At 40.5% G+C, this 12,011-nt stretch overlaps 2 protein-coding genes across 8 annotated transcripts in view; one reads left to right on the forward strand and one right to left on the reverse strand.

Annotated features, from left to right (window-relative positions):
- Positions 1 to 12,011, reverse strand: part of MTERF2 (mitochondrial transcription termination factor 2) — an 85,723-nt gene that overhangs the window by 58,942 nt on the left and 14,770 nt on the right. For 3 of the 7 annotated variants that reach the window (XR_012121566.1, XR_012121564.1, XR_012121565.1), the window contains 3 exons: positions 7,923 to 9,652; positions 7,211 to 7,244; positions 1,281 to 2,173 (listed from right to left, as the gene is read on the reverse strand). Coding sequence is in view for 4 of the 7 variants with exons in the window: in XM_037007096.2 (XP_036862991.2) it covers positions 1,965 to 2,173 (209 nt within the window). In the remaining 3 variants the exon portion in view is untranslated. Of the gene's footprint in view, positions 1 to 1,280; positions 2,174 to 7,210; positions 7,245 to 7,922; positions 9,653 to 12,011 lie in introns of those variants that run through there. The other 4 variants (XM_037007096.2, XM_037007092.2, XM_037007095.2 and 1 more) reach the window with 3 other exon arrangements.
- Positions 1,186 to 11,162, forward strand: TMEM263 (transmembrane protein 263). Its single transcript, XM_017665472.3, has 3 exons — positions 1,186 to 1,324; positions 7,163 to 7,232; positions 10,459 to 11,162. Exons 2-3 carry the CDS (start codon positions 7,169 to 7,171, stop codon positions 10,743 to 10,745), a joined length of 351 nt encoding a protein of 116 aa, XP_017520961.1. The 5' UTR covers positions 1,186 to 1,324; positions 7,163 to 7,168; the 3' UTR covers positions 10,746 to 11,162.

Consider the following 12,011-nt stretch of genomic DNA (forward strand, 5'->3'; position numbering starts at 1 on the left):
GGATTGGGATCCCTTTCAGCTTCAATGTACGATCAGCCTCTAAATTATCTGTTGCTTTTATGTATTGCAACTTGATTCTTCCTGGCCTTTACTTTTTGAACTACCCCACCGTGTTAAGCATGCACCGTCACATCGAATGTCTCAGAGTGAGTGGGATGTCTCGAGTCACACAGAGCTTAGGTCCAGAAATATCCTTATAGCTACACTCTCAACGCCTTCCAGGATGCAGGCAGAGCGTCTGCCGTGGTGGGGACCCGAAGAGGCCACGTGCTAGTCAGCAGGTGACGAGGGAGGGCCTCAAGGCCAGATTTCCTACCTTTCAATTCACTTCTTGCCCTCCCAACACCCTCTCTTGAGCAAATTTCAGGTGCCTGGCGAGCCGGCCACACCGCAGTAAGCGCTGGGCTTTCACCACAGACCGGCGGGGGGGAAGGGGGGCGAGGGGGGGGGTTCTTAATGTCAAGAAACTAAATTTTTCAGGGCAGGTCAGATTTAAAGTAATAATGATAACGATAGCAAAGTGCCTCTCGTCACCCTGTCGCCTGGGCAGTAAAGGCGTGTACAGAGCCCCAAAGTGAAGCGCTGAGATGAGGCCCAGCTCGTCCCTCCCCTGAAAGGAAGTAAAGGAAGAAGGCTGCGGGGACCCTGGGCGAACAGGGAGCCGGTGAAATTGGCGACAGTCCCACCTTCCGCCGGCCGAAGGTTCTGAATTCCGAGCGACCGTTACTCAGCTGTCGCGAGGCTCCGGCGAGCGCGCGGATGCGGCCTGGTGCCTAAGGGCCGCCACCCAGGACTTCCCGCGGTTCCCAGGGCTCCGCGCCCCTCGCCGGATCTGATTGGACGGAGGAGGAAAGGGGCGGGAGGCCCAGGAGGAGGTGTCGCACCCGCCGGCCTGGGGTTCCGGCCGAGGCGCCCACCAGCCGGAGGGACTAGAGCAGGCCTTGGGAGGGGGTCGTCGCGCGTGCGCACGTTGCGCGACCGCATGCTGGGAGTGCTGGGCATTTCGAGAAACGGCTGGGCGCGTGCCGGGTGGGCGTAGGAGGGGCCCTACTGCGCGTGCGCGTCTAGACCCGAGCCGCTGGAGGAGGCGGCAGCGGCGGCGGCGGCGGCGGCAGCGGCGGAGGGGGCGGGTCGCGTCCGGCGCCACGTCCGCAGCCAGAGGCCGCTGCATCCTCCGTAGCCTGCGGAGCTTTCTGGATCCTCAGCTTGAAGAGGCGCCACCGGAGCCCGCAATTGCCCGGGGTTTGTGCCAGCCGTTCAGGCCACCTCGGCCCTCCTCGGCGCTGCCCGGCCCCGGCTGCAGGCGCCGGCCTCCGACTCCGCGGTAAGGCGGGCTGAGAGGGCGGGGGGCGCCCTCCCGGCTTCCTGCCCTTCTCTGTGTCTCCTTCTTCCGTTAGCTTCGCTGTACCTCGCTGCCCCTTTCCGTGGGCCTGGCTGCCCCGAGGGGGCCCTTTTGGGGAATCTGAGCGGGCAAGGGGGAGGGGCGGGACGGTGTTTGGAGCCGGTGGAGGTTTGGTGGTGGGGTTATTTCTCTTTACGTGTCCCTGACTCCCCCGCCGTGGTTCGAGAGTGGGGACTCCCCTTGGGAGCCTCCGCCTGATGTCTTAGTTGCTCTGGGTATCAGGCCGGAAGACTGGGGGTGAGAGGCGTGGGCAGCGTGGGAGAGGAGGGGGATGCAGCTGAGGGACCGTGTGCTGGGCTTCCCCGCCCCACTGACAGCTGACCTGTTGATAACCCACGTTCTTGTGTTCAGGCACACAAGCCTTGGTCCCCAGTAGACATTCTCAGTGCTCTTTCCAGGTAGGAAGCCGTACTCTCAACGCCTAACCTAAAACTGAAATTGTGGGAATGGAGAGGCGCTCCGGCAGGGCCAGGAGGTGAAAGGGGACCGCTGGAGCACCCATCAGTGCCATCTTTGTCTCCGAGTTTAAATTAAAACCGTGCCTGCTAATGCACACGCAGCTTCAAGACTGGTCCCTAAGCTCCCACTTCGTCAGATCCCTTCTCATGAAACAGGCCGCGTCTTCTATGTCAGACAGAGATTCTGGAACCTTACCGGAGTGGGGAGTGTGCTGGGTGTACAACGTGGAGCGGAGGGAGGTGGTGCTGCCCAGCTCTAGCCACGGCTTCTCCAGGGTCACTTTCTTCCTCCGCTGCCACGTCACTCCCTCTGCTAAAGAAAAAAAAAAAGACTTGCTAGTGCCTAGAGAGATCAGTGGGGGAAGAAGGGACTGCTGGGAAAGGTTTCGGAACACCTAGAGAAAGGAGAGTTTTTATTTGATTTATTATGCCCTTATGAACACTTGCGTTAATTCCAAATGAAAATACTATCTGTGATTATTTGCTGTATGATATTGTTTAACCTTTAGACATTCCACTGGCGTGAGTGCTCTTAAGCAGGAATATTGATAACGCATCAACAGGTATAAGGGTGTGTGTATGTGTCCATTCATGCTTTTTTTTAAAGAAAGAGGGAAGTAACCTTTAATAAACGCATATGCATCCTGTTTTGACTTTTCCCCCGACTTTCATTTCTTTAGTCGTTGTTGTATAACATCTGTACCCAAGTCAGTTCAGCAAAAATTCATCCATCATCTTAACGATGTAGAGAAAACGTCATCTACATTCTAACGATGAACATCATTAGAAAAGTTGAAGTAGTTCTTGTGTATGTGTGTGTGTTTTAACTCCAGGAAAATTACCTTTCTTTGAGGATTTGCTGTTTGGCTTCTTCCTGTAGATCACTATATTATGTATAAACACCTTCAGGATAGGTCCTTTACATGTTTGCTGTGGCTGGAACCTCAGTGCCTAACACAATGTCTGATACATAATAGGGACACAAGAATCTGTTGAACTAATGGGGTATAATTAGTGAAGATGACTCGTGTACTGGTATTGTAATTCTGCTTAATATTTCATTTAAGGGCAACAGAATAATTCTCATTTTGATACTCTTGGTTGTTATTTGTCACTAGGTGGTCACTTAAAACTTTTACTGGCATGTAACTTTTTCTTCCCTGCCAGGTGCAGGGCATTTTTTGTAGTCTTTCTGCTGTTGATTTAATGGGTGGGGGCCATGTTTAAAAGCAGCCTGTTCAGGATAGTTGGTTAACTAGAGAAGCCTAAGAACAGTAAGCTGGTGTTTTAATATACACTGCTTGTTGTTGTATGTGTGTTAAAGCTTTCTATTAATGTATTTTTGAAACTCCTTGTAATTATTTGGCAAAGAATGTAAAACATGGGAGCGACTATGTGAGGAAGTTCCTATGTATAGAATATGTGGAAGAATTTAGCGAATTTGTCTATTTCTTACAGGGAAACTGGCCCTTACCATTAATAACAGGTACTTGAAGTGCTCTGCAGATAAACTTGTGCACTGTATTTTGTAGTTAGGGTTTTATAGGACATCTTAATGCTATATAACTTTGGTACACAAAGGAGTGTTTAGCCATAGACAAATTTGTGTACTGTTTTCAGACTTTGTTTTTCTTATTGATGAAAACTATAAAATGTTAAAGATATTCACAAACAACATTGATTCATCTGTTTTCCTCAAAAAAAAAATGTTTCTAAGAGGCTTTTGTTTACTTATTTCTATTATTGGAATAAATCACCCTCTAGGGAATAGCGTTATTAGTCCTTGCTCAGTGTATTTGCCAGCTGTTATATCGATGATACTGCTGTACAGGACAAGAATTATTTCCCCCCAGCCTAAAATGCTTAAAATAACTACTGATGAATGGCAGTATGTGGACACAAAATCTGTCGCATTTCAGTTTCCTTAAAAAACAACCCTTAGTTTGTACTTAATAGTTTTGTTCACGTCAGGGCCAAATGGTAAAACTGATTTATGTACATAAAATAAATTATTTGTTCTGATCTACAGGCTGTTTTCTGTTCTTTGTCTTCCTTAGGAAAGTAGGTTTTTAAATAGAAACTTAGATGCATTGTGAGTTCCTACAGAGCATATTTTTTCTTTTGTCTTTGAATGAAACTAAATTGCTCATAGGAAAGTGTGTCCCCACTAAATTGTAAACTCTGATTTAGAGTAGTCCTGTGTATGCATAGTCACACTGAAATCTTCAGAGCCTAACATGGTGCCTGGCACATAGTAGGGACCGAAGTATATGTTGAACTAATGATTCAGGAGTTTAGGGCTGAAGGTTTGCATAGAATTTAATAATTTTGTTTAAGGGTAGCATTTAAGAATGGTCATTTGACACCTTTACGATCAGTTGTTACTTGTTCCTAGTGTGTACTTATAAATTTTACTAGATTATTTAACAGTTTTAGGAGATTAGGGGTGTGTTTGTCTTCACAATTTCTAATTTAAGAGAAACAGTCTGCCTGTAATGATTATAATAAGCAGGATGGTAATATAAAAAATATTTCTCACTTGGTGATAAAGTTATAATACCTATAAAGAGGCAATATCACTAAAAGTTTGACACATATGTAGAAGTTGGGAATGGTTCATGTCAGCAAAAAGTACAGATGGCATTACAGATAGTTAAGGATTTTAGCACAAATACCTTGATGAGGTAACTTTGTGTCTCATGATCAAATTAGGGATTCAGAAAAAAAATCCAAATATTGCTGCTTTTCCACAATTTTTATTATCCTAAGAGTTCTAGAGGAATTTTCATACTACATACTCCTCAGAAGGGACACATATTGTGTTAGGAATTTCTTCATGTTTTGTTTTGAATTTGTTAAGTAGTATTCTCATTTTAGAGTTGGGGCTAGAATATCTTTACTGTCTATTTAAAATTTCCTGAACAGTAAGGATCTGATGAAGTCATTTGTCCTCCCACAGTTTATGGCAAGTTGGGATTCAAACCAGACTCTGATCCCAGAACCTTAAACACTATGCCGTATAATTTCTCATGTTCTTACCAGGATGATAAATTAAAGAAATGTAAGTATGAATGGAAATAAATTTTACTTGCAGGTTTTAGGGAGTTTTAAAATTAAGACAAATCAGTTACAAACTCCTCCCAGTAACACATCAGCTGATACTTTTTTTTGTCAGAGATTACTAATCTCTACCGTTACCCTTAAAATCTTAAATGTGTATGGGATGATGTGCTAAATTAAAACACCAGACCAACGTAAGACTGGGTACTCTTGATATATGGCCTGAATCAGGGTTTTCACTAGAGCAACTAGAAGATATAAATAACTTAAGCACATGGTATGTGCTGCTGGACTCAATGGGGTGCAGTGGTGTTCCATCTTAGATAGGATTTAGCTTTTAAAAGCATTGCAGATTGAATTGCATGAAGTTAAAATTATCTTTGAAAAAACTCCATTTCTCACAAACACTACCTCTGCCCCCCTTACTCACCATCAACATTTTTTTGTATGGATTACTGATACATAGAAGGAAATAACGGTGAATTTTTATCTGATCATCTGCTGCTTAAAAGCAGAAGGAATCATAAAGGAAAGGGAAACTTTCCTGACATTCCTTCAGCCACTTAAAATTAACCACTTTGTTCTGATATATGCTATAATATGTATGAACCTTGAAGACATGCTGAGTCTCTTAACAGGTCTTTCTGCCTCTGTTATTGCTCTTTTATTGCTTGTTCTCCCCACAACACCCAGAATGATCTTTTGAAAGTGTAAGTCAAACACATCACTCCTCTATTTAGTGCCTTTCACTGGCTCCCCAGCTCACCCAGAGTTAAAAGCTAATTGCCCTCATGGCCTATGTGATCCAGACTTCATTTTGATCCTTTCCCACTGCTCTGTGACTTGGCCTTTGCCACACTTCTCTGTCTGTTCTTGTGGTTCTTGGTAAGATCCCATCTCAAGACCTCTGCTCTTGAAGTTTGTCCCCACTTCAGGGCTCTTCACCCAAATATTTTTTATCTGTACTTCCTTTGTGATGTCACCACAGTGAGGCCTTCACAGACTAACCTATTTAAAATATCACACCTTGTGCCTCCCCATCCCTGTTTCCCATAGCATTTCACGTCATCTGACATACGGTATATTCTTTGTTTATTATTGTCTTCCCCCACTCATCAGCACAGGGTGTTCATGATGGCAGAGATTTTTTGGTCTGTATTGATCACCGCTACATCCCATACACCTGATCCATAGTATCTTCTCAGTGTTTGTTAACTTACATTGTTAGTTTTCACAGTATCCTTCCCCCCCAGCTTTATTGAGATGTAATTGACATACAGCATTATGTAAGTTTAAGGTGTACAAGGTGATGGTTTGATGCAAAAATGTATTGCAAAAGGTTTCTGACAGTAAGGTTAAATACATCCTTCACCTCATAAAACATTATGATCTACTCTCTTAGCAACTTTCAAGTATACATCACAATGTTAACTATAGTCACTATGCTGTACATTAGATCCTTTGTATCCTTTGACCAGTATCTCCTCATTTCCCCAACTCCCCTCCCCTCATCCCTGGCAACTACCAATCTACTCTCTGTTGGAGTTCAACTATTTTACATTTCACATATAAGTGAGATCATACTGTTAGGCAGAAAGATAGACATGAGCAGCCAGGGAAGGGGAAGATAAGTTTCGAGGCAAAGAAAACACTGCCCAAACTCTGCCCACATAGGGGAGTCTCATGTGAAGACAACAACGGCTTTGCAGGGAGGTAACTTCTTTGCTTTTTGAGACCAGGCCACGTTGGTCCCAACCTGATCCCTATGTGGGTGCAATTGAACAAAACTATGAACTGCCCAAAACATGCCTCATCATGGGAAAGGACATGCACACTGAGAGGGATGGCTAGATAGTTGGACCTGTCAATCAGATAACTGCACCTTGTCAATCATAGAATCGCCTCCTAGCCGGAATGCAATATAGAGGCCTCTTGCCTAATGGATCGAGGCCTTTGTCTACCTGGACCCCAGCCCATCCTCCCATGGAGTGTATTCAAATAAAACTTATGCTCTGCTTCCCTACTGTGTCTGTGCCTTTGAATTCTTTGTTTCCCCAGGGACAAGAATGGAGAACACTTAACCAGTAACAAAAGTATTTGTTAACACAAAGTAGTAAAGAAACAAGATGGTGAAGTAGTCTTGTGATGGGTGTTTTAAAATGTTTATCTGAATAAAGTTGATTAAGTCTTGTGCATGTGATAACACATTTTGAGGTAAAAATGAAATGTGTATTGTTTTTAGGAGATCATGAATCAGGCAGATAAAAATCAACAAGAAATTCCACCATACCTTAGTGATGAACCACCAGAAGGTAAGTATGCATCTGTAATAAGAATGCAAACACATATCCTAATGAATTAAAGTTCTTACTGTCTTTATTAAATTTAAAGTTACATAACCTGTTTACCTTGTAAGTATTTTCCAAAAACAATTGAAAATAAACTTTTAGCCTCTAATAAGAAAGCACAGATACTGTGGGGATACAGTGTAATTGTTTTACTATGTAATATCTACTCTTCTTTTATTCGTATTCTTTTAAGACCATTTCACAAAGTAAGAGTACCCTTTTATTTGTGAAGATTGCGTGTTGAGTGTGAAGGAACTGTTTAGATGTTGTGAATACAAAAACTGAATTCAAGAGGCACTTGAGATTTGTTATTAACCTATTATTACATTATATCGGCAGCTCTTTCTTGGTTTTAGAGTGTTTAATGTAAATTCTTTTTGAAAATTGTGACATAATGTATCATTTTATTCTTACCTTTACTTAAAAAATACTTGGAAATACCAACTGCACACCTGAATGTCCTGATAACATACAGAAAATGACTATAGTAATTTTTTATTTACGGTTTTGGTGTAGAATATTTTTAACAATCCAACTAGTGATCTCCTTAGAAAACTGTATGTTTGTACAGGACAGTCATAATAGGTAAGAAAGAGAATCACACTGGAGAAAGGAATGAAATGACTGACAGACCTACTGGAGTAGCAAACATACTAGGATGTCTCTGGGAAGAGGCCCCGCCTGGAACTTGTGACTCTTCGGGTATTGTTTTCTTCCCACTTCTGTTACCCACTGTCCAGAATTTTCTTCCCGTATTTCTTGATGGTAGACAAAAATTGAAACTGCTTCAAAATTTCATAGTTAAAACGCAAAATAAGGTGAAGGTAACTAGCAGATTAGTTTTAGTTTATAGTTTGGTGGAGGAATAGCCTGGAAGATTATTAGCTCAGCTGTTTTCCTTGCTTTATTCTTTAGGACTAGAACCCAGGAATTTTGAACAGAAAAGTTAGGGCTCAATGAGAAAGTTCATAAGGGCTTTGTGAGAAGGAAGTCAGGAAAGAGAGAAAGGCTATCCAGGAACATGATTATCAAGAAAGAGAATGTGCCTCAGTTAATGTCTTTATATCACAACCTGCTAAACACAAGTAGTCTACAAAACAGAGTGATTTATATGGTAGTAATTAAGAGCACACTACAATTAAAGAGACCCAACAGCATTAAAAAATCTGATTTAACTAAGAAAAATTATCTTCGTTAAATGTATGTGCACCACATATGGCATAGCAGGATACTAATGAGGTATTCGGCATGAGGCAGTTACCTGTTTCATCCTCAAATTAGAATTTTCCAGCTTTTTCTAGTGTTAGTGACCTTAATTACAAAAGAATTACCAATTATGTAATCCTTTCCATCATAATTTTGTAATTAATATATTTGGATGCTTATCTGTATCTTTCAGCTGTCTTGAAATTTATATTAACTATGCTTTATTACTCAAAGTTTCATTTTAAAATTTGATTGGTTTTTACAAATTTAGCCATTGCTATGCTTTATGAGCTATTTTGACTAACCAGTTAGATTTGCCTATTTTTGATAGGATGAAAAACCTCCAAACAGTAAAAAGAAAATTATCTCAAGATAAATTTGCACCTTGTATATTAGAAAAAGCTCAATTTTCAGACTTGTTTTCGCCATCAAATATTGTCAGTTTCCCAATGTTATCTTCTCTGATAAACCATATTCTGCTAGGATTTAGTAGCTTTGGGGGTCCTCTTTGAACCTATGTACCTGAGAATTTACATTTCTTTGTGAGTTGTTCCTTTTCAGTGGCTTATAGTTACCAACTGTTTTTCCAAGAAGTTTAGAAAAATAATACCACTGTTTATGTGTTGTTTCCACCTAAATCATTAGATCACGAAGAAGAAAAGACCTGTGTTTGTTCATTCGAGGCTGGCACAAATTTTTATGAAATCTTCCTGCTGGTCATAGTATGCCTGACTTTGAGGTTACATGCAGGTTTGAAGAGCTCTATAAAAAAAAAACTAGAAAGCCAAAAAACACAAACCAACCAAAGAGGACAAACTCATGATGAATAAATCTGAATTTTTCATGTTAACATTATCTTTTCTGGGAGAGTTTGAAGAGTTCTTACAAACTAGGTAACAGACTGTCTTCTGTAAGAATGACCGAGGCAGTGCAAGTATTAACCATAGCTGTAAATTCCCTATACTACAAAAGTGATTTTATGTAGGTGACACTATTTTAAGTGATGAGTTATTTTCCAGTTTTTATGTAACATTAGCTCTTTACATTATTGAGGAGCACATGGAGCAGAAACCCATGTATATCTAAGTCAATGGTTCTCAAACTTGTTGGTCTCAGGAAGCTCTTCAGTTTTTCAGAAATTGAGGACTCTGAAGAGCTTGTGTCTTTGTTGATGTTTGCTGTATTTACAATAAAAATTGAGAAATATTTTATTCATCACAAGAACCCAAAAGACCCATTACATAATAATGTGGTTAACATTTTTTGAAAATAAACTATTTTCCAAAACAAAAAAAATTGTGAGCAGGAAGACATTGTATTTTTAAATTTTTGCAAATCTCCTTAATGTTTGGATTAGAAGACAGCTAGATTCTCATAGCTGCTTCTGTGTTTAGTCTGTTGTGTTACTGCACAACACTTAGCTCCTGGAAAAGTCTGCTAAAGACTCATGACATAATGAAAGTGAAAAGACAAATGACATGTATTATTGAAGCAGCTTTTACCCTGCAGACCCCTGAAATGGTCTTGGGTCCCAGGCCACACCTGGAGAACCACTGCTTTAAATGAAGAAGGTTGTTTCAGTAATGATTAAATTTTGTCAAGGAAATGAAGGCTAAATATGTTAATCTTTTTATTTTTTCATGTTCCTGTGAGGACATAAAAAGATTTTTTTAAATTAACAGCAACAAAACTAATGAAGGAAGCTAGTATAGGATTCTGTTTTATGAAAGTTGTCTAGTCTTTAAAGCATTTTTCTTAGAGGTATGGAAACTTAGCATTGGACAAAGATGTTTTAAAAACACGTACAACTAAGCCTTAAGGGAAGAGCTCTTGTGTCTCGATCAGATTTGTATGTATGTGGCTGACCTTATCAAGCAACCTCCTGATTGTTACGATGTCTTAGGTTTCTTACTTACTGATTTGTATTACTCTTGTAAAGGCCTGTATTTGACATTCTCATGATATTTTCTCTTATTATTATTAGGTTCAATGAAAGATCACCCACAGCAGCAGCCAGGCATGTTGTCCCGTGTGACTGGGGGTATCTTCAGTGTTACAAAGGGAGCTGTCGGTGCCACCATTGGTGGTGTGGCTTGGATTGGTGGAAAGAGTCTGGAAGTGACCAAAACAGCTGTTACAACTGTGCCTTCCATGGGAATCGGGCTGGTGAAAGGGGGCGTGTCTGCTGTGGCCGGAGGTGTTACAGCTGTTGGGTCTGCTGTGGTAAACAAAGTGCCCTTAACAGGAAAGAAGAAAGACAAATCTGACTAGAATTCGGAGATACACGTGCTCTCCCAGCATTATGATGCCAGTGGCATTGAATTGCTAAATTATGGACTACAACCAAGTCACCTGTTATGAACGTTTATCTTCTAAACTGCTGTGTTGAAAGTATTGATGACTGGCCTTCATGAAATAGAAGAGACCAATACTAGCACAGTGTATGAAGGTTTCTCATACTTAGATTCCAGCTTTTTATCTGGTAAAATGTTATACTCGTTCAGTTGTAACTGAAGATATGGTATATTTGAATATTTACTATAAGTCCTTCAGTTTAACTAAAAATGTGAAAGTTGAAGTTAGTGGGTGATCTTTACAGTTCCATATGTATAATGTGCCAGGTAACTCATCTGCCCCTTAAGAAGGGAACCTTGAACTATATAAACTGTACCTTTGATGTGCCTGATAGTTTCAGATGTCTTAGTTTTTTTTTATAACCATATTTGATTAGGCCAAGAAGCATTCTTTTCTTATTTAAGCTGTTAAAAGTAGCAGGAATTAGAGAAATTTAAAAGATAAATGGTTTTATGATACTGAGTGTTAACCATCTGTTGTTAGATATGCATTATATTAATTTAATCATTGATGCCTTAGAAAACATCTTTTCTAATATCCTAAATATGTGCAGTTCTTAGAATTATATATGGATGGATTCTTTTAAAAGTTGTTTGTGAAATTAGTTTTCCCTCTTAAGAATCTCAGGAGTAGTGGGGTCAAGGCATTTATTGCTCTCAGCAGAGAAGATAGTGCTTGTTAACTTTTTATTAACCGTCAGTTATCACCAAATTGTACACTTCAGTCTGGGTTCATGCTCCATAATTGGTACACCTCACAGTGCCTAACAAACATTTCTTTGCTAGTCAGAAGCTATGGAAGAGTTTCATATTAAGGAGCAACAAATAACTTTAAGGTCTTGAGAATTACTTAAAGCATCCAAGATATAAAAGGAATTCTTCACAGCTGTTTAATCTCTAGGATGGCTTCAATTGTTAGCAGTATGCCTTTTTAAAAACACAGTAGGAGTAACCCCCACAAATACATGGGGATTGACTTTTAAATTAAATGGAATGGCTCCATAGATTAGCTTTAATTGTAAAATATATATAAGTGCTTTCAGTGGTTTATTGGCTTTTAAAATAATACTTGCAGTCCTTTAAAAGCAGCTGTAAACTTTGTACCATTTCTGAAGTCAACTTAAGGTGGGCAGTTGAAGTTTTTGATTATGGATCATCATGAGTGTGTCGTGTCTTATTAACA

This window comes from Manis javanica, chromosome 10 (assembly GCF_040802235.1).
Source record: "Manis javanica isolate MJ-LG chromosome 10, MJ_LKY, whole genome shotgun sequence".
NCBI classification, from domain to species: Eukaryota; Metazoa; Chordata; class Mammalia; order Pholidota; family Manidae; genus Manis; species Manis javanica.